This window comes from Hylobates moloch, unplaced genomic scaffold (genome assembly GCF_009828535.3).
Source record: "Hylobates moloch isolate HMO894 unplaced genomic scaffold, HMol_V3 SCAFFOLD_21, whole genome shotgun sequence".
Lineage (NCBI taxonomy): Eukaryota > Metazoa > Chordata > Mammalia > Primates > Hylobatidae > Hylobates > Hylobates moloch.
Window position 1 is genome coordinate 36,366,496 of NW_026652296.1, and position 23,198 is coordinate 36,389,693.

The following is a 23,198-nucleotide window of genomic DNA, read 5'->3' on the forward strand; positions in this document are numbered from 1 at the left end:
TTAATATTTGCATGTAATATTTTTTCCATCCCTTTAATTTTCTTTTCTTTCCTTTTTTTTGAGACACGGTCTTGTTGTGTTGCCCAGGCTGGTCTTGAACTCCTGGGCTCAAGCAATCCTCCCACCCCAGCCTCCCAAGTAGCTGGGACCACAGGAGGAAACCATTGTGTCCAGTGGATCATTCCTTTAACTTTAATCTTATTATAGCCTTATGTTTTTGATGTGTCTCTTTTAAACAGCATGTAGCTTCACCTTGGTTTTTTAAACCACTCTGGCAATCTTTGTCATTTAAATGATACATTTAGTCTACTTACATTTAATGTAACTATTTATATATTTGGGTTTAAATCCACCATCTAACTCAGTACTTTTTATTTGTCCTGTTTGTTCTATGTTCTGTTTTTTTGCCTTCCTTTAGAGTAACTATTTTTTATTACTCTAATTTTTGCCCTCTCCCCATTAGCTTGAAGTTATAAACTCTTAACATTTTAATTGTTACCCTAGATTATAAGTTGCAGCCTTCAATATTGATTGGTACCTTACCCTATTTCCAGTCAATACAAAGACTTTAAGAACACACTTTAACAACATATAAACCTCTCTTCCAACTTATAAATCATGCATTTTAGTTTTCTCTGTATTTTAATTCTACAAGGCAGTATTATTATAGTTGTATGTATCTTATTATTGTTCTATATAGACAATATTAACTTAGATTTACCCATATATTTATCATTTTTTGGTATCTCTTCTATACCTCCAAATTTCCATTTGGAATAATTTACCTTCTGCCTGAAAGGACTTTTGTCACTTCTTTTAATAAAGGTCTGCTGATAAGAAATTCATTCAATTTTTGTCTACTTGGAAGTATTTATTTCATGATCACTTTTAAACGATATTTTGACTGGTATATAACTCTAGCCTGTTAATTATTTTTTTCAGCACTACAACGATCTCATTTCCATTGGTATCTGTTTTCCCATGTTTCTGTTGAGTAGTTGGCTGTCAAACTAACAAATGGTCATTTAAAGGTAATCTACCACTTTTCCTTTGGCTGCTCTTAATATTTCTCCTTGTCTTTGGTTTTTGCAGTTTTATTTTTTGTTGATTTTTTTTTTTTATCTTGCTTGGGTTCTGCAGGATTTCTTAGATCTGTATTGATGTCTGTATCAGTTTTGGACTTCTTAGATCTGTATTGATGTCTGTATCATTTTGGAAATATCTCAACCATTATCTCTTTAAATATCATTTTTGCCTATTCTCTCTTATTTTGTTGAGGACCCCAACTTCCCATATGATGAAATTTCTCACATTCTAATTTCTGTATCTCTTGCTGTCTTAGCCTGGGTTGCCTGGAAAGCAGAGCCTGATATAAAGGCTTGCATGCAGGTACATTACTTAGGGATGTGATTCTAGGAACAAATGTGAGGAATGAGGGGTGTGGAACAGGGAAGGAGCAAGAACCAATACAAGTATGTGACTGAGTTAGCTGGTGCGACACACAACTCGGGCTCCATCTCAGGACTCAGGAGGAATCTTATAAAATATGTCCCTGAACTCACTCACTCACAATGAGCTGTTAGAAATACAGCTTGGCACAAAGCTGGAGGCATCACGCTACCTGACTTCAAACTACACTACAAGGCTACAGTAACCAAAACAGCATGGTACTGGTATCAAAACAGAGATATAGACCAGTGGAACAGAACAGAGCCCTCAGAAATAATACCACACATCTACAACTATCTGATCTTTGACAAACCTGACAAAAACAAGAAATGGGGAAAGGAGTCCCTATTTAATAAATGGTGCTGGGAAAACTGGCTAGCCATGTGTAGAAAGCTGAAACTGGATCTCTTCTTTACACCTTATACAAAAATTAATTCAAGATGGATTAAAGACTTAAATATTAGACCTAAAACCATACAAACCCTAGAAGAAAACCCAGGCAATACCATTCAGGCCATAGGCATGTGCGAGGACTTCATGACTAAAACACCTAAAGCAATGGCAACAAAAGCCAAAATAGACAAATGGGATCTAATTAAACTAAAGAGCTTCTGCACAGCAAAAGAAACTACCATCAGAGTGAACAGGCAACCTACAGAATGGGAGAAAATTTTTACAATCTACCCATCTGACAAAGGGCTAATATCGAGAATCTACAAAGAATTTAAACAAATTTACAAGAAAAAAAAACAACCCCATCAACAAGTGGGTGAAGGATATGAACAGACACTTCTCAAAAGAAGACATTTATGCAGCCAACAGACACATGAAAAAATGCTCATCATCACTGGTCATCAGAGAAATGCAAATCAAAACCACAATGAGATACCATCTCACACCAGTTAGAATGACGAACATTAAAAAGTCAGGAAACAACAGATGCTGGAGAGGATGTGGAGAAATAGGAACACTTTTACACTGTTGGTGGGACAGTAAACTAGTTCAACCATTGTGGAAGTCAGTGTGGTGATTCCTCAAGGATCTAGAACTAGAAATACCATTTGACCCAGCCATCCGCTTACTGGGCATATACCCAAAGGATTATAAATAACGCTGCTATAAAGACCCATGCACATGTGTGTTTATTGCAGCACTATTCACAACAGCAAAGACTTGGAACCAACCCAAATGTCCATCAATGGTAGACTGGATTAAGAAAATGTGGCACATATACACCATGGAATACTATGCAGCCATAAAAAAGGATGAGTTCATGTCCTTTGTAGGGACATGGATGAAGCTGGAAACCATCATTCTGAGCAAACTATCACAAGGACAGAAAACCAAAGACCGCGTGTTCTCACTCATAGGTGGGAATTGAACAATGAGAACACCTGGACACAGGGTGGGGAACATCACACGCCGGGGCTTGTTGTGGGGAGTGGGGAGGGATAGTATTAGGAGATATACCTAATGTAAATGACAAGTTAATGAGTACAGCCCACCAACATGGCACATGTATACATATGTAACAAACCTGCACATTGTGCACATGTACCCTAGAACTTAAAGTATAATAAAAAAAAAAAAAGAAGAAAAGAAAAAAAAAGAAATACGGCTTGGCATCTCAACTTTCTCCTGTGGAAGCTGCATACACACCCAGGGGAAAAATGGCTACAAGGCCAGATGTGGTGGCTCATACCTGTAATTCTAGCACTTTGGGAGGCTGAGGCAGGAGGACTGGTTGAGCTCAGGAGTTCGAGACCAGCCTGGGCAACATAGGCCCGCCTCTACTAAACATCTCTACTAAAATTAAAAAAAAAATTAGCTGGGCATGGTGGCACATGCCTGCAGTCCCAGCTACTCAGAGGGCTGAGGCAGAAGGATCATTTGAACCTGGGAGGCTGAGGCTGCAGTGAGCCCTGATTGTGCCACTGCACTCCAGCCTGGGCAACAGAGCGAGACCTTGTGTGAAAAAACAAAAGTGGTTACACACCAGGCTCATCATCCTGGGTCTCTGTTGTTCCTGGATCCTGGTCCAGCAATTCCACATCAGTTTCAGGCTCTCTGATTTCTTCAAGCAAATGCTTTAAATGTTTTGTTCATTGTTGTCCCCTTTGGGAGTGTGAGTCTATCTAATTAGTCATCATCTAAATGGAAAATACTGCATAATGTTCCACTGATGTTTAGCAGCATCTCTGGCCTTCCCCCCACAGATGCCGGTAGCATCCTACCTAGTCCTGATCACAAAAATTGTTGCCAGACATTGACAAATGTCCCCTGGTGGACAAAATGGCCCTTGGTTGGGAAGCACTGGGTTAGACCAACCGGAATCCACCCCTAACCCTGGCACTCACTTCCATTAGAACACTGGCCTAGGTGGAGGACATTTATCTCAACAAAAACAGGTTCTGCCAGCATGTTAGAAGAGGCACATGATGCTGGCAAGCAGCCCACAATGTGCCTCGCAGCTCAAACCAGAAGCAAACCCTACTTCTAGTCCAGTGCTTTTTCCCAGTCCCATGCTGTTTCAACTCCTTCCACTCTCAGGAGGCTGGGGTCTTCAAATCTGTAAATTCTAACAACTCCCCAGGTGTTTTGCACAGTTAGCGAGGCCCTGGTCCAGTCAACCAGCGTTTGGAGATCACTGAACAAGCCTAAGTTTTATTTCAACTTAAGATAGGGACCTGGATAGAGAGAACTTTCAAACTAGGCAACAGGTTTTTTTGTTTTTGTTTTTGTTTTATTTTTTAGACTTTTGGGGAGGGGATGGAATATAACAAACTTACACAGAAAAGTGTACAAGTGTACAAACTTATATAGAAAAGTGTACATAAATATACAGCTAAACAAGCTGATGGAAAACAAAACCCAGGTAACCCCCTCCAAGGTCATGATACAAAACATCAGCATTTCAGATGCCACCCCCACCCATTCCTGATCATAATCTGTGTCCCACGGCTAAATCACAGCCTTGCAGAGTGCCAGCCCAGCAGAGGAGAGGGGTGTTTCGTCAGCATCTCACCTGCATCCCTGCAGCCCCTCCCAGCCCAGAGCTGCCTCTCAGGTGTCTCCTGCAGGCGGGCAGTCCCTCAGGTCCCCAGTACAAAGTGGTGACGGCAGTGATTCCCCAAGGTCTCCAGTCTTAGAGTCACTGGACTCAGGTTCCCCAAATTGGAATGCTGTACGTATTTCTCTATTTCCTATTTGCTTTTAAAGTGCTAATCTATTTCAAATTTAGTTTTTAAAAGTATTTTAAAACTCCCAATGCACAAGCAGTACCCCAGACCAGTGATACCAGAATTTCTGGGGTGGCACACAGGCATCTTTCCAGATGATTCCAACATGCAGCCAAAGTTGAGAGCCACTGTCTTAAAGTTCAGCCCCTCTGGGGTGACACAATCGAGCACAGCCACAATTCACGATGCCTGGTTGAAGCTTTGCCTCTGCTGCCTGGCATACGCAGCTCCTCTTCCCTTCCATGGAATGCCTCTGAGTCCAGTTGCTGCCATTGTGAAGGTGCCCATACTCTCATTATGGAGCCCAACACTGTCAGGGCCTCCTGGCACAGGGCACTCGGAGGAAGGAAACTGGAGAAGCAGGACCTGAGCTGTGGGAAGGGAAGGAGGAGGTGTTCGTCTCCTTAGGGTTGCCTCTCCGGTGTGTGCATGTAAGCAAAGAGTGGAGTGAGAAACTTGGCCCCTGAGAAAACGCAAATGCTTTAAGTCAGTTACTGAGTTCAGGAGACCTTCCTCCTGTGAGTTCATAAATGACTTGGATTCCAGATTTGCTTCCCTATAAAGACTTAGGAGCACTGTGGCACTTACTGAAGTGAAAGTGAGTGTTCAGAGCTTGCGTCTGCAGTCACATACTGATAAACACGGCAAATAACACCAATCTGAATCCCCAGTGCCTACAGCAGTGCCCAGCATGTGCAAGTGCCCAGTGATATCTGTAGAATGAAGAGTGAACAGACGTCACACTGACCTAGCTGATGTATGGGAAGGACAGAGCTTTGGCCTGGTGGAGAAAGGCAGGGGATGGAGGCGCTGGCTCAGGCTCTGGAGTTCTGCAGTGGAGGGCGGGGAATGAATTGCTATGAAGGCACAGGGCAGACCTATGAAGAAGGCAAGACCTATTTGGGACACAAAAATCCTCCTGTCTGCTGCCTTGTCTCACAAGCATCAGAGTGAGGAAATGAGGGTGTCCTCACCCACCCTGCTCTCTGGAGGGCAGAAAGGGAAGAAACAGAGAAGACAGGCTCAGTTTATCCGTCTGGGGGAGAAGAGTCATGCTTTTGTTTAGTTGTCCAGCTGCCTCTTCTCCTTCTATTAAGGCCATGGGAGAGTGGAGGCCTCCCTGTCAACTTGCTCCCTATCAGCCATCCTACAGGAATGCCATTACCCTCCAAACTTGCCACTTGTGGGTGCCTGAGTTTGCACTTGGTTCTGTTCCAGTGTCTGTTGCTAATCGTGAAACTGAGGCTCCCACCTGTGCCAGTCTTTATTCCAGATACAAGAAAAGTTGTTGGTTAGTGCCCATGGAACTGGACCACAGGGAGCCACCCCTGGCCATGGAGGTGACAAGCCAGAGGGCAAGAAGCCTATCCCAAACAAACCCAGAAGTAGAAGACGGAAGAGAGCTGGGTGTCCCATACCCTAGGATGTTACCAGTACACACCTGAGTTTGGAAACCTTTTGAGAAAACTAACATTGCCAACTTCTTTTGCAACAGGGTGGAACTTTTCTGACAAGAACCATCAGTTGGTTAATCTTGGGTTTTCTAGTCTCTCTGTTCCTGTAGATCCAAACTTTTGCCACACAGCCTTCTGAATGAACAAACACATTGGGCCAATTCCCTTCCTAAAGAAGGACATTACCTCACCCAAACAACACATCTCTTCATTACTGAGAGCCAAAGAAACATTGAACTCTTACTAATATGCATAAGTTTATTCAACCAACAGAAAAAAAAGCAGGACAGGAATCATCAAAATGGAAATGATTACAGTTGACCCTTGAACAAAGTGGAGGTTGGGGGTGCCAACCCCTAGTCCAGCTGAAAATCCACATATAACATTTGACTCCCCCAAAACTTAACTATGAATAGCCTACTATTGGCCGGAAGCCTTAATGATAGCTGTAAACATTGGATTAACACATATTTTGTATGTCCTAAGTATTATATACTGTATTCTTACAGTAAACTAAGCTAGAGAAAAGAAAATGCCATTAAAAATCATAAGGAAGAGAAAATATTTTTACTATTCATGAAGGTGAAGTGGATCATCATGACGGTCTTTATCTTCCTTGTTTTCACATTGAGTAGGCTGGGAGGAGGAGGGAGGGGAGGCGTTGTTGCTGTCTCAGGGGTGGCAGAGGCAGAAGAGGTGGAGGAGGTGGAAGGGGAGGCTGGTGTAACTTTTATTGAAAAAACATTCTCCTATGAGTGCACCTGTGTAGTTCAAACCCATGTTGTTCAAGGGTCAAGTGTAGTTACTCTCAAGAGATGGTTTCTGGATGTAATAAAACATGACTAATGAGTGATCTGTGCTAATCATGAAATGTCAGTGTTAAGATTCCAAAGGGAACAAAGGGGCTGGCCATTCACTTTTCAACAACAGACAATCAGGAATGTACACGCCCGTGGTGGAGGTGACTGCTGAATGTCTTTCCTCCTGAACAGTTTTCCTGCCAAGTCTAGGTCGACCTTAAGAATCCTCCACATGGGCAGTTAGGGCAATTTTCCTGGCCAGCCTCTCTTCAGTGCTCACCTCTGCTCCTCCCTGCTTCTCATGGGGTGACCATGCATTCAGTGAGCCTGTCCTGCCCTTCTGCCTACAACAGGGAGGCTGCTGTGTTGTTCCCAATGAATGGTCAATGGGCCATGGGGTCTTATCCTCTAACATGGATCATCAACCTCACCAAAGGTGGGAACATCAGATTCTCAGTCCAGGAATCTAGACTTGGAGAAGGAGACCATAGTTAGTTGGTGTGGGATACTTGAAATGGGAGAGCCAGGGAGAGCTCGGCTTAAGCGATGCTTTTTCACCATGGATATGTCCAGGTAGACAATGCTAGCCTGTTGGCCCTGAGGGGCAGTGCAAATTGCTCCCCTGACAGCTGCCTCAATGCATAAAGGACTGTTTCTCTCATGTGATAGGCAGCCCAGAGGTAGGTGGTTGCTGGCTGTGGTGAACAGCTCAGGGACGCCATTAAGGACCTAGGCTCTTCTGTTCTGGGTGTGTTTTTTAGACATCAAGGTGTATTCCTGTGGTCTTAAGATGCTGCTACTCCATGCTTAACTCTCGGGTTCCAGGCAGAAGAAGGGACAGTGCTAGTCCCATTTGTCCCTTTTATCAGAAATGGAAAAACTTTCCTAAAGGTCAAAATAGTCCCTGTATTTCTGTTTTTATCTTGTGCCAAAATACTGCCTATGGCTGTGTTAGCTTTGACAGCTGGATGAGTAACACTGATCTCTTCCAGCTCTCCAGGGGAGGGCAGCAAAAGAGAAGGGGCCAGCCCAGCAGGTCGTGCCATGTGAGCACGGAAGGGTGCAGAGACAGGACGGTGTGAGGCACCAGGAGGCGGAGGGTGACTCTGCCCCTGTGTTCCCAGGTCTTTGTTCCAGTCCCTGTGAGGCCTGGCTGTACTTTCTGAGCCTGAGTTCCATAAGGTATCCCCAGATCCTTCCAACGTTATCCCTCCCTCATCCTCCGCCAGCTCTAGTGGATGTCTGTTTCTGGTAGCTGCATGATCTCTAAGGTGCTTTTCTTTCGGTGAACAAACTAGTAGACATTGCCTAACTTTACTGTCTCCACTGTCCCACCTGAATTAAAACCGGAGCTTCCCGCCACGACACAACAACTTCCCTTGCAGCCCTTTTCCGAGTTGGCAGCGCCTTCTGCGCTCTCCTGGACTTGTGGGCAAGAAGGGGTTCAGCTACTTCCTGCCCTGCTTTGCCCTTTTCAGACTATTCTTTGCTAAAAAAAATTATTTTTATTTTTTGTTTTTGTGGGTACATAACAGGCGTATATATTTGTGGCTATTCTTTCTTGATCACTCAATAACCCTGATGTCCATCCCTGATCATCACCCCCTTGTATAACAATCCCTGGGCACCCCACTCTTCCCTCTTAGCCTGCTTCTTGTCCTTCTCTATCCTCCAACCCCCCCCCCCCATTATAATCTTATTTATCTAAGTCCTGGTGCAAAGCCCCTTCCTCCAAGAAGCCATCTCTCCTCAGTCCCATCTGATGGCACTTGTTCCTCCTTGCAGCCCCAAGGCACCCTGCAGCTCTTCTGCAGCAGTGCTTTATGGTGTCCTTCGTTACGCTTCCTCTCTCCCCTCCCAGATGATAACGCCTGTGCAGGCTGGCTCACTGTATTTCACCCTCATTTTGTCACCGCACTTGGCACCTGGCAGGCTTTCAGGAGATCTCTGTGGAAGGAGTTGAAACAGCATGGGACTGGGAAAAAGCACTGGACTAGAAGTCGGGTTTGCTTCTGGTTTGAGCTGAAAGGCACACTGTGGGCTCCCTGCCAGCATCATGTGCTTCTTCTTCCGTGCTGGCAGAGCCTGCTTTTGTTGAGATAAATGCCCTCCACGTGGGCCAGTGTTCCGATGGAAGTGAGCCTCATCCCCAGTGCCAGCGTTGGGTGTGGCAGAGTTCTGGTTGTTCTCACTCAGTGCTTCTCAACCAAGGGCTATTTTGTCCTCCGTGGGCTATCTGTCAATGTCTGGCAACATTTTTTATCATCACGACTAGGTGGGACGCTACTGCCATCTAGTGGGGGGAGTCCAGGGATGCTGCTGAAACACCAGCACACAGGAGAGGCCCCCCTCCGCCTCCTAACAAAGAATTATCTGGCCCAAAATATTAGTGGTGCTGAGAAACCTGATCAAATTAATCATAGTGGTCCCATTCCTCTGCCAATAACTAGCTTCAGCACGATGAGAAACAAAGTCCGTCTGGTTGGAAGGTGGGGTGGGAGAACTGAGAACTGAAACAAATACAACAAGCAAAGCGGGCTTCAGCATGACTTGAAAACAGAAAAACTGTACTATGCAGCACAAATGATCTACCTCAGACCACTGTAACACCAACTACCTACGTGCTTCATGATAAGCCCACGAGCTGACCTCCTGGTAACTCCGAATGGACTTCCATGTCCCCGAGCTAAGGCGATGGTTCCTCCAGTGACTCCCTTTGTTAACGGATTCTGACCAATCCCGGGCAAGACTATTGACAGACTAACTCCAGCCCCCAAACCCCACAAGGACTCTCCCATGACTCCCCCATTTTGAGGAGCCCCACAGGTCCTCTGGTGCATTTCTTTGCTGCAGCAAGTTCAGTAAACCCAACTTACTGCCATTATTTTTCTTCTGGATGTGTCCCTGGGTGTTTGCAGTGCGTGGGCTTTAACACTGGGCGTGGAACACAAATAGCTCCAATGCAGTGAGTTCAATGTTATGGCTGGGGCATGCTTAAAGTGCCTTGAAGACAAAGAGGAAGATGTTCTGCTTGGGAAACTGGGAGAAGAATTTTCAGCAAGGATACTTGAAGTGGGTCCTGAATGATAAAAATAATTGGCCAAGTGGAGGTGAAGGGGAGTGTGTCACAGGAAGAAGGAACCTCAAGGACAAAGGCAGCCAGGCATGAGATTAGACATGGTAAGCCATCCTGAGTGTCTGAAATGGGGGGTGCGGAGCAAGAGGGATAGTCCAGACAGGCAGGAAGGCGTCAGACCATACAGTACTTTGTTAACACTATCCCTGATTTAATAGCTGTATTGGCTATTCTCAATGACACAGAATGAAGTAAAATGTTGCCGAGGCCTGAATTATTACCTGGGATCTCTGGAGAAGTGGATATGCATAGCTCTCCACTTCCCTCAACTGGTTCTTCAGCTCTTTGAATGAATAAATAAAAAACATTCACATGGAATTCTAGTGCCATAGCACTTAAAAAGGTAAAGGCATGTTTCTATCAGGAAAGCCTCCAAGAGGAAATTATTTCTTGACACTGCATTTTGAACGTGGCTTTTCCAGAGACAATTCCTCGTGCCACTGGTAAAAGGCTTTGATTTCTTCTGCCTGGAAATCCTCCCTGTCACTTCCTCCAGATTCGATTCCTCTTTCAATCCCTTTGCCTGTCAAATGCACTCACAAGATCCAGTTCTTCCCCTTTGAAGCAATTATTACGTTTGATAATTTTACATGTCTATTTTATGATGATGATCTGATTAAAGTCATCTTTCCCACTAGTTTAATTTCTATAAGGAGGGGCCTTGTCTGTGATTTGCCCACCGTCATCTCCCAGCACCTGGGAACATTTCTGGTTTACTGCAATACTGTTGAAAGAACGATGCCTCTCTATGCTTTCTTAAACTTTGTTAGTGATAATTTCTACTTCTACCTGGCCTTTACTTAAGGGTAATCCTTAATAAACTTTATCAAATGTCTGTTGTAATCGTCATAAAAAGATTTAATACTCAACATCTGGCCTTAACCAGAGGGAAACATTTTCTAGCCCAAGTTTTCCCCTTAACGGGATGAGTCGGGGAATGATGTAATTTTCAGGCGGAGGTGACTTCGCTCCAAGGGTGTGAATGCATTATTTTTGACGCTGCCTGTAAGAGCAGGGTCGCTGACATTTAATAAACAGCGCCATCCTCTCTAATGATAAAAGTGGCCAATTGCAAGCAATTCCCAAGTGCGTCAGGAGCATCCCCGTCCTCAGAAACATGAGACGAAGGCGGCACGCGCAGGGACTGGGCTAGGTGAGCCCGAGGTTGAACCACTCGCGTTCTGGGCCCCGGAGTCCGAGACAGGCGGGGATGTCGGCAGCTCCGGGTGCTAGCTCTGAGCAGGTTCCGAGTCCCGCTTCCGGGCGGTCAGAATTCGCCTCCGAGCGCAGAGGAGCTACGCACCAGGGACCGCCCGCCCATGAGGCCGGAAGGGGCGGGGAGAACGCTGCGGATTGGTCCCTGGGCGCAACGTCATTTCCGCTCGCGGGGGAGGGCGGGCCTGGAGCCTGAGCAGACGCCGCTCAGTGTGGGGTGGTTCCTACGGGTGAGGCTGGCACCCGTACCATGAGCGAGGCGGACGGGCTGCGACAGCGGCGGCCCCTGCGGCCGCAGGTTGTTACAGACGATGATCGCCAGGCCCCGGAGGCTAAGGACGGCAGGTAGGCCGGACTCCCAGACCGGGCGCTGGAGCCGGGCCGCTAGGAGTGGAGGGCGACCCTCTTGGACAGCGGCGACGGCAGTAACAGTAACCTGGGGATGCGGTGCCGAGCGCGTTGTCAGAGCCCTCTCGTTTCATCCCCAAGAAAAACTCATTTTTCCGAGGAGGAAGCAGGCTCCGACAAGGCGGATGTACCTGCCAGGTCTTTCAGGTTCGGGTGCACCCTGCGCCCAGTCGCCGCGTTATCCTCGGCTCTCCGGAACCCGAGACCGCATCGCGCCGCTCCTGTGCCTTCCCTCCCCTCACTCCTGCCCCACCCTGCATAGCGGTTGCTTCCTCGCCTTTCCCTCGCTCCCCTCGCGCTTCCCTTCCTTTGGCTTATCTGATCCCCCTGGGCACAGCTACCTGGCCAGGGCCCTGCAGGTCTTCCTGGTTCCCCGCTCGCACTTTCCCGAAGGGAGGAGGTCCCACGAGATGCTGGGGTCCTGCCTCGTTATCCGGCGAAGAGATGGCTTCTACACTTGCTCTTCTGCACCTGCCCCCCTCACGCTGCGTGACCAGTCCTCACCGCGGTTCTTGGAAAGAGTGGAGAACAGAAGTGACATTGTAGGCAATTTTTGAGAATTCAGCTTGAGTTTTTCCTGATAGGGATGGAGAAACATAGGAAACTGTAGTTGTTGACACCTAAGAAATATCAGGTTTTGCCCTTTGCCTCCTCTCCCATCTTCCAGAATATAAGAATTCTGTGTTTTGTTAGGTAAAAACTGAATCATGATTCGTAAACATAGATTTCACTATAAGATACTTAAAATTCACTTTTCAATTCTGTGTCCTGAATTTCGTAACTTTTAAGTTTCAGGGAGAATCAAGACGCCCCGTAGACCAAGCTTGAAGTTGTGGAACTGATTGACTTATATTTGATAGAAATACTGGAAATATTTGTTCATCAGTAGTGTTCCAAGAGGTGGTGGGGTACATATGAATGAGAGGCAGTTTTTGCCCTTGTAGACGGAGTTTATTGACTGATGATAAGAGGAACACATTTGAAGGAGAGCGATGGCAGGAAGGAGCATTTAGGCTCTAGAGAGGCAATTTAGAGAGAAGACTTTGCGGTGATAGTTGTCTCCTTGGGCCAGTGAAAAGATCGGGAAGATGCTCCCATATATCCTGACGAACCATCCTGCGTTGCCCTGGACTGGGGTTTCCAAGGATGTAGAACTTTCAGTGCGAAACCTGGGCAAACTGGGACAATTTGATCACCCTACTTACTGTGAATATTGTGAATTAATCATCTGTTGATGATTGAGGAGCCATTTAGAATGGACATGCAATAATTGGCAACACTTTCCTACGGAAATCTTGAAAACAAGGCATTTTTACCTGAGAAATGAAAGAGCAGTGGCCTGAGTTTGTCATTAGGTGCAGTGTGTTGAAAACCAGGGCATACAGCCCCTGAGGGCACTGGTTAGGTGGTCCCAACTCTCAGTCTGCTGGCTCACACTTCTGGCCCCAGGGCAGGCAGGCAGACTTCATTGTTTTTTTCAGGTTCTCTATGGGGATTTCTTCCTTAATGACTAAGTAAATCTGATTCTGAAGTCATCTTTTACTGCCTGATCTTTTCCAGTGTGCCTTTTACATTTATGTTCTTATTTCCTTGACTTCCCTGTCCATGAACATTGTTCCTATTTCCCTGTGTTTGTCCTTCTTGTTTGTTTATCCCTTTTCTGTATATCTGTAATGATCTCTTTCAAAGTGAGGTCTTGTCACCACCCTTCCTTTCCGAAGTTATTATTGTAACATGGTAGCTGTTTTTCTTATTTTTCTCCTGCATTTCTCCTATATTTTTCATTTATTTTGTGGTCATTTCTAGTAGTTCATGTAATAGTATTCTTGATTACTTTAAAAGTCGAGGGTTCAACATAAGCCAGGAAAGCTTGTGTATAGTGGGCGAAGTAAAGGAATCTAAATTCAAAAGTAAAAACACGAACCTATTAGAGTAAACTTTAGCACTTTAGATGTGCTAAATAGAATAAAGGAAGCCTTGAAAGGCATATTACTAAACGGACAGAACTAAGACATGGATTTTAGCAGTGGTAGGGACCCCTAGCAATACGTTGGCTGGTCTCCCAACTCTTGGCATGAAAGGTGGGTGGTTGCTTTTTTTTGCTGATGAGATCATTGAGGTCCATGTGTGTGAAGTGGTTTATATGAAGTTACAGAGAATAGAGTCAAAAGAGAAATGAAAATGAATGAAGAAGGATAGAACTGGCAGCTGGACAGTGATTGAGAAGTGTATTTTTTAAATTATGCTTTGGAAATAAGATTTTATGCCAAAGCTCTTGAATTACTGTATTTGAGATATAATGGTGAATTTGGTTGGTAAATCCTTTTGTTCAGTGTGGAACATAGATGAGCTAAGCACTTTAACATACCAGTGCAAGCTTATAATTATTATTTGACATTGATTTCTTGAAATGCTTTACAAACTTAATTGTACTCTGTGGAACTATTCCTTTCTGTTTGAAACACAGTTTTATCTAGGAAGAGAACTGTTTAATGTCCATATATGACTGTTTAGGGATGCAGAATAAATATATTGAGGATTTAATATACTTCAGTACATTAAATTCCGTATAATTCTGCTTTTTCAATAAGCTTCTGAAGGATTTTAGTCTAATTAAAAGTCTCTGCTCGGTGCATTTTCCTTTTTCCTCTTGGAGACTGAAGAGTAAGGGAGGAAGTATGGAGAAACAGATTGGGCATTCATGAATTCATGAGGAGTGAGGCAGCTGGAGTGTTTGTCTCAGCTTTGCCCCAGGTGTGTATTTTCAGATGGCTTTTTAAACTTGTTTCTTGATTTCTTAATTTTTTTCAAGGATAAATTGATGAATCTAGGAGCCCCAGTTTAAAGGATTGTGAAAAATGAACAATTTCAAGATGCTGTCACTAAAAAAGATGGGTTGATGCTATTTGACTTTCTCAGGTTCCAGGGATCACCTTGACACATGAGGTTGCTGGTACCCCATGGATTTGGGGCTGTCAGGTTTTCCACAACAATCACAGGTGAATTTTGATCTCTTGGAGTCTGCTTGTTGGGACTTCAGTTCAGGACCCAAGGCCCTAATGTCCTGTGTGCAGAGTTAGAGGATACCCTTCAAAATCTGCCAAATTGGCTGGTGAATCTACAGAAGATTGTGTAAATCATGGCCCAGCCAACAGCAGTTGTGAAATCCTGTTGCATCACTGTGGTTGTGCTCTTGCCTTTAGAGAGTGTAGGCAATTTCAGGGTGCAGATGTCCTCATGGAGATGGGCATCCCTCCAGGCTCTTCTGAGAGATTGGGGCAAACAAACTGATTTCTCAAACTGTGCCTGAGAACTAAGTTGCCAGCGTTCCTGGATGTGTCAGCACAGGTTGGGAACCTGCAGTGCTTTGTCAGTGAAAATGGATAGGGATCGATACAGTGTCCTTTATTTAAGTTAAAAAATGAGTAAGAGGGAGGCAGACACCGAGAAAAGACAGAAGAATTGTGGTTAACTGTGAGTTTACAGGAAGCAACACTGATGAGGGCCTGCCAAAACGTTAATGGACCTTGGGCTAAAATAAGTGTGGCGCCCAGAGCAGGGGTCCAGGAGCTGTGCTTACCTCATTTATATAACAAGCTAACTCCATTTCAAGTGCTCAGGAACCACACATGGCTAGTAGCTATTGTATTTCCATCATTGCAGAAAGTTCTATTGGACAGTGCTGCTCAAGGAGTTTTGTTTAAATTTAAGCTAGTATTTCTAATACGTGACCACAGAACTTTCCAGTGGAGGCTGGATGCTGATCAGGTGAGGTTGGGGAGGTGTTGGTGAAGTCTGACCGGGAAGGGAGCTGCATAGAGTTAGTGGTGTCCAGCTGCACATGAGGAACAACGGATGAAAGAGTTCGCAGGCCCACCCTGTACCCACCAAACCAGAATCTCTGGCCCAGGTCATCTTGATGTAGCCCATCCAGGAGTTGGCTGCCTTTGGGAACAGTAGACTAAATTCTTCTCCAGCTTTAGGAGTGTTACTGGTAGATCCCCCAGCATTGGGACACAAATCTTTGTCAATGGATTTTTGGCCTCCTTTCTGGCTGTAAGCCCCATGGCTTTCAGTCCTGGCTGGACTTTTTGTTTGGGACATAATTGAGCCTCTAACGATTGTGTGAAGGGGCAACCAGATATTTAAATGGGGTGCCCCCAGCTCTGAATCAGATGACCACATCAAGATTTGAAAAATGTAAGCTGCAGTGTGGTAAAGTAGAGGTCACGATGTTGGAGTCAAGACAGATGAGGAAAATCTGCCTTAGGTAGAATGATGTTAGGCAAGGAAAAACAAAGTAGCGCTTTGGCAGGATTGTTACTGTTTGTAATGAAGGTCATGAGGTGAAAACACAACGTACCTTCCCTAGAGGGACTCTCCTCTCCTGGGAGTGGGGTGGGTGATGGCATCAGATTCCTTTAAGGACAGGCACGTCCCTGTTGGACTCAGTACCAGAGTGCAGCGAGGGCAGCTCTCAGGGCTGGCAGCCACACATCTTCACCATCCACCTTTCCATGTGCTTGTCTCCCTTTGGGGCTCGCACTGTCAGAAGAGTTTCTGTTATTTACTTGTAACCAGCCCTGCTTTATTGTACAAGTACTTCATTTCTATTGTGTTGGAAGACTTTAGGTCACTTAAAGAAAATCACTTGGGTTGAAGAGTGTCCTAGCCACTGGAGTGGCAGTTTGCATGGTGGAGTCACTGACTTTATTTTGTTTTTGTTTTTGTTTTTTAACATCTTTATTGAGATATAATTTACATACCATAAAATTAACCTACTGAAAATGTTCAAATCAGTGATTTTTAGTATAATGGCCAGTTTTGCAGTAATTACCACAATCCAAGTTTAGAACATTCTTGTCACTGTCAACTTTTTTTTTTAGTTGAGGTGAAATTCGCATAACATACAATTAACCACTTTAAAGTGCACAGTTCCATGATATTTAGTGTATTCACAATGTTGGGCAACCACCAGCTCTTTCTGCTTTCAAAACTGTTTCATCACCCCATAAAAGCAAGTTGTTTACCTTGTACCAATTAAGTAATCACTCCCATTCCCCCCTCCCACACAAATGTTCAGCAGATGAGTGGGGCTGGACATGGTTGCTCATGCCTGCTCATTTCAGGGTGCACTTTGGGAGGCTAAGGTGGGAAGACTGCTTGAGGCCAGAAGTTCAAGACCAGCCTGGACAATGTAGCAAGATGTTTTCTCTACAAAAAGTAAAACAATTAGCCAGCTGTGGTGGTGCACACCTGTAGTCCTAGCTACTTTGGGAGGCTGAGACAGGAGGATCATTTGAGCCCAGGAGTTTGAGATAACAGTGAGATATGATCCCGCCACTGTACTCTAGCCTGGTTGATATACTGAGACCGTGTCTTTATAGTTAAAAACCAAAAAACCAGATGAGTGGGCAGCAAGTTGTGGTATATACGTACATAATCAACCGGTAAAAGGAACCATGTACAGATACACACTGTAACTTAGACGGGCCTAGAAAACACACTGAATGAAAGAAGCTAGTCATGAAAGGTCACGTGTTGTATGATTCCGCTTATATGAAATGCCTAGAATAGGCAAATCACCATGAATTTTCACAGAGCTTTCAAACTCCCGCTCTGAGGGCTGTAGGTCTGGGCATCCTCCGCTCCCTCCTCTTGCTCTTGGCAGGCAGCGCTTCTAATGGTGACCACAGCCATAGGGTCACATCTGGCTCCCAGTCGTGCTTTTCCAGCTCTTGCATTGGCTGTGGGAAAGCCACTTGAGCCTTTCCCTGCCCACTTCCCTCATTTGTGAAGGAGAGAGATACCTGGTTCCATCTGGTTGCCCACGTAAAGCACGTTTCTTGGCATACTCTCATTTTGACTGTTTGCCGTTCCTCTCATTTTGACTGTTTGCCATTCCTCTTTTCCTGGTCCTTACTCCTTTCCCTGCTGCAGACCTCTCAGGTTGCATGAGCCTGCCGTCGTATCAGGTCATAGTTCTGTGCTTTGTAGACATTTCTATGCCTGTGGTGCTTATACCCTTGACTGGTATAAGTCCGTCACATTAGAAGAAGATTATTTGGTCCTGGGGTTTGGAGACAGGACTGGGAGGGAGAGGTTGACCTGACTTTCCCCTTCATTCTCACCTGCCCTCTTCCAGAAGCCTGGGCTCTCTTGGCCTCTCCCTGGTTGGGTCTGTGGCATTTTGTTTGGGTTTGTAGGGCCTGGACCACCTCCTTTCCCACCTAATAAAAGGGGTAAGGACCGGCATTGTGGCATTTTACCTGGTCTTAGATGTACGGGGTGAGCTCTGAACCCCTTATGAGTGAAGAGGAGGAAGTTAGGGACAAAATTCATTTTTGGAAGATTATTAGAAGAAAAATAGACATAGAATTCTCATCAGCAAAGGGAAATGTCAAAGAAAGAAGGCAGTGGTTAACACTGCCCTCGGGCCCGTCCTGCTCTGGAGGAGGAAGCAGCAGGAGAAACCGGGCCTTGCCTTCAACACTGTGCTGGGAAATGTCCTCAGCTGGATCCAGTTTCAGTGTTTAAAAGCTCTGCTTTCCACATAACTGCAGGACACGATTCAGCCAAGCTTTCTACCACTGCGTTCCAGGATCTACTTTGCTCCAGTTTCCAATCCCATGCTCCTGACATCCTTCCGCGCCCTCCCCAGCAGTGCCAGCAGTGTTCGTGCCCAGTTAGGTGTTCTCCAAGGCGATGGTCTTTTCCTGCTATGCTCCTGTCTTCTGAGACCTCACGAGTAGAGTCTTTTAACATCCGTAGTTTTCCTACTGTGTTCAAGGAAATCTAGACTTTTTCTGTGCTGCTCCTCAAAATTCTTCCTTCCTTCACCCACAGCTCTATTCCAAAGCTACTTCCACGTTTTTTTAGATATTTGTTACAGCAACACCCTACTTCCAGGGTGCTGGAAACTAGTTTACTTAGAAAACTGTTAATTTTTATGGCTGCCATTAACAAATTACCACACAATGAGTGTCCTGAACAACACACATTTATTATATAATAGTTTTGTAGGTCAGAAGTCCTGGGCAGGTCTCACTGTGTTAAGATCAGGGTGTCAGTAGGGCTGTGTTTCTGGAGGCTCTGGAAAGACTCTGTTTCCTGCCCACTCAGGTTGGTGGCAGAACCCAGCCACTCTGCAGAGGTGCTGTCCAAAATGCAAGGGACACTTTGTGAAAGCTGCTCCCTCTTCTTCCCCTTAGTCTTTCCTTTGTCTTTATTTCCACCTACCCCAGTAGAGATAGAGGGATTTATTTTCTTTTCTGATTTATTCGTTTGTGAAAATCATGCATGTTCAGGAAGTTACCCTGCCCAACACCCCATTTCACATTGGGGGAAACTGTGGGTTTTGGAGTGGAGAAACTGGCCTGCAGTTCCCTGGCTGGCTGTTGGGAAAGAGGGCTTGGCCTATATGTTTCTACACCATACCTGGAACAGAGTTTAACACATCTAAATGGCAGAAGACTACACTTCTGTCAAAAATCAAACCCTGCCCCCTTAAATCAAGTCTATTTTGTTAAGTGTGAGTCTTGAATTTTTTCTTCGTCAACACTTTAATTTTTTTGATGGAAGAAAAAAATTCTACCTTAGGAACTCATGATTTTGTTTGTTTTAAGTTAATATTAATGTCAAGCATTTAGTAAATTTGAGTTCAATTCATGTAAGCACGTAATGATCCTATGAGGTTTATTTAGTAGCAAGAGGCCAAATGTTTTCACTTGTTTGCCAGATGAGAAATACTGTATGTGAAGATTGGTTCAGAGATATTTAAGGCACTACTGGTCATTTGTCCAAAACTTCACCCAGGATTCCCAGGGAAGCTTTCACATCTTCCCAAGGATTCCCAGGGAAGCTTTCACATCTTCCCAAGGATTCAGGAGTGATGACTTTGAATTGTAATTTTATGGATCCTGTGTGGATAACTGTCAGTATTTGTCAGACTTCTTCTATTAGGTTGAAGAGCTGGGATTTCCTTTTAAATTCTTAAAAGTAGGTTGGGAAAAGTGATTGGGGAATTGGACCCTCAGAAAGTTGTTCTGCTTCCATTTCCTTCATGACTTTAGCTGTCTCTTGTATCTGTGAGAATCTTAGGGCTGCACAGTACTGAATGTTGCTGCTTTGAGTCCATGCACCGGGAACGCGTAGCTTTTGAGAATTACCCACCTTTTCTGTGGATGAGTGTGTATCATTTACATCATTAGAACTCTTTTTCCCCATTACATTTTGTGTTCATCAGTTCTTTGAGTTTGCCTTCTTTAAAACCCTGCTGGAGGATTCAAGATCTGGAAAGTAATTGATCCAACGTATCCCACGCAGGGGAAGCTGGAAGATTAAAAAAAAGAACGACAACAAAAGTGTGTTTGCCAATCCTAGCAAATAGTGCTAAAGTTTAATCACAGGCCAGAGGTCGGCCAGCTTGCAGTGGGGAAACTGGATGAGCGTCCCTGCTCCTGCCAGGAGGGCTTTCGGACCAGCTGACCTTGTCACTGTCTGAGACTCAGCTGATCGCGTTTGTATCTTTTATTTCTGGCAGCTCCTTTAGCGGCAGAGTTTTCCGAGTGACCTTCTTGATGCTGGCTGTTTCTCTCACCGTTCCCCTGCTTGGAGCCATGATGCTGCTGGAATCTCCTATAGATCCACAGCCTCTCAGGTAGGCTGCCCCGCAGTCCTCAGGAGGGGTTGCTTGACAAAACGTAATAGGCTGAAATAATTTCCAAGGAAAGGAGGGTGATTAAATCAATCTGATCTGAAAGGTAAGTTAGGAGAAACAGAGTTTTGTGATTTCTTTAGTACCTGGGTTTTTATGCTGAATTAGATGTTACTCAGGAAATATGCATGGTATTTTTGCTGTCATTGTTTAAAAAAAACTGCATAAACCAAAAACAAAAATTCGAAATTAGAGAAGCTTAATAATCATTAGACAGTCAACCATAATTCATTTCAAGTAGCAAAAACACACACAAATGGAGCTTCAGTTACCTCATTTAAATTTTATAAGTAACTGATTTTCTACAAAACCCATAATTAGTGTTCTTTTTTTCCTAAGTTACCTTTCACCAACAGAGATCTATGAGTAATTATAATTATAGTGGGATAGAGCCAGGCTGTCATCAATGTGACGATCTATGACTTCCATGTTGACATAGTTGCAGGAGGGTTGTGCAGTCTGGTTCAGTAATTTCCTGGTTCCCCTTGCAACTGCTGATGGGGTGAGGCCATCTGAAGCTTATTTTAAATGAGTTAGTCCAGGTAAGGCCTTAAAAACTTCAGACAAGAATCATATCTAGTTAAAGAGTGAATATGACATACTAACTGAATAATGTAGTGTTTTATCCATAAAAATTAAGGCTTTATATTGGATCCGATTCACTAAGAATGTAGAGGACACAGTTCTGACCTTAGATTGACATGTGTAGCTGAGTGAACTTTTTGTTGTTGGATTTAGAATAGTAAAGGCACAAGGTGCTGTAAACACACAATTTGCTCGTGTAAGATTGAGAATGCGTGAAGGACTGGGGACTCTAGTCAGCCCTAAGAGTGTCAGCTCTGTAACTCCTGGTGTGCCAGTGGGTCCTCAGATACGTTTTTCTGCCTGAGCCAGGCCTGAGGACATCCTGTCTCCAAAGGAGGGGCGTCGGGTGGCGGGCGGGGGGGATCCCTCGATGTGTTGAGGGAGGGGCTTCTCTCTTTCTAACCCTTCTCTACAGAGCAGGATGGCTCATTCTACCCAAAGGGAAACTGACCTGGGCCTTCTTGGATAGTCCAGTTGGCTAAGGTGGGGGAGTGAACTGTGTCCACAGTCGGGGATTAGAAGCTTGGGTTGGGGGGCTGGCCTTGGAAAAGAAGGCTGAGACTGAGTTTTGAGTTGGAGAGAGAGGTTGGAGCCTCAGTGATTGAAGACCTTTGATCTCAGGAAAGATGATTTTATGTGTGGAAAGAGTGGTGAAGAAATGCACTGGGAAATGGGGTATGTAGCCCTGGCCAGACACTGAAAGGAAGCAGGGCCTACCGGGGATTGGAAGTTGTTTGTACAAAGTGAGTTCTGTCTGTTGAGTAAAAGAGCCTGATGAGGAAGGAAAGGACGAGAAGCAGTGGAACTGTCGTAGCCAACAGGAACCTCTCTCCTGGGCTCAGCTTTCGGAATGGCAGTGGAACCATCCCAGCCAACAGGAACCTCTCTCCTGGGTTCAGCTTATGGCAGTGGAACAATCACAGCCAACAGGGACCTCTCTCCTGGGCTCAGCTTTCGGAATGGCAGTGGAACCGTCGCAGCCCACAGGGACCTCTCTCCTGGGCTCAGCTTATGGCATTGGAATCACAGCCAACAGTGGCCTGTCTCCTGGGCTCAGCTTATGGCAGTGGAACCATCACAGCCAACAGGGACCTCTCTCCTGGGTTCAGCTTATGGCAGTGGAACTGTCACAGCCAACAGGGACCTCTCTCCTGGGCTCAGCTTTCGGAATGGCAGTGGAACCGTTGCAGCCCACAGGGACCTCTCTCCTGGGCTCAGCTTTCAGAATGGCACACTCAAAAACAGGAAGATAGGCCCCAAAATGCAGAGCAGAAGCAGAAGCCTGGTACGTGACAGAGCTTGGTGTGTCTCATGCAAGTACATGTGGCCGCGACACAGGCCGTGCCCCGTACACGCCATCCCAGTGGGTGCTGACTCAGCTGCAGCCCTCTCAGCCCACAGTCACTCTGTGGAAGGACATGGTTTCTCTCCAGAAGGGAGCAAAAAGTTTATTTTTCATGGAAGGATATGGATGTTTCTAGTCACTGAAAAAATAGCAGTTAAAGTCAAATTTATGGTAAAAAGAAATAGAGCAGCATTTTGGAGAATGGATTTAGTTGCTATAATTTTAAAGACCAACAGAAAGAGTAATTCTAGTGGGAGTTGAAAGTTGCAGTACTGTTAGAACTACATATTTTACTACCGGGTGAAACTGACAAACTGAGAGATATTAAAAAATAGCAACAACCTTTATGGGTGGTCTGGGACATCAAGACCAAATAGAAGCACTGTATAAAACTCAGGCAGGGCCCACAGGAGACCCACTGGGGAGGGAGAGAGCAGTGCCCCATACCCTGGCTTCCTGTGTTAGGGAGAGAGATGTGGGGGACCTCAGAGAGCTGGTTCTCAGAAGTGCTTAGGAAAACGTTTGTGCAGTCTGTGGGTCACAGTGGGTCACTTCTCTGCAGTTGAGTATCACTGCATTAGTGCAGGCTTTCTTCACCTGTGCCAGCCATCCGTGATCATACAGATGCCCTGTTACTCTGTGCGCATCTCCCCACATTGTCACAGGGATCTTGAAAACCACTCTGTACATTCTATAGGAATCAGGATGTCATATATGCTGTGTCTGTGACAGCCCTCTAATCTTTCCAAAAAGAAGGGAAAGTGGCTTCGCAGGGCAGGTTTTTGGCAAAGCCCTGCAGCCTTCCTGGTGACTTTGTCTTCAAGTACTGAAACCAGCTGTGTAATAGTCCA

The 23,198-nt window shown here is 45.2% G+C and overlaps 1 protein-coding gene across 1 annotated transcript in view; it reads left to right on the forward strand.

The window, feature by feature from the left end:
• The first annotated feature begins 11,472 nt into the window (after nucleotides 1-11,472).
• Nucleotides 11,473-23,198, forward strand: part of APMAP (adipocyte plasma membrane associated protein) — a 30,922-nt gene continuing 19,196 nt past the window's right edge. The window contains exons 1-2 of the mRNA XM_032143082.2: nucleotides 11,473-11,638; nucleotides 20,244-20,360. Coding sequence (XP_031998973.1) covers nucleotides 11,544-11,638; nucleotides 20,244-20,360 — 212 coding nt within the window. The 5' untranslated portion in view covers nucleotides 11,473-11,543. The remainder of the gene's footprint in view (nucleotides 11,639-20,243; nucleotides 20,361-23,198) is intronic.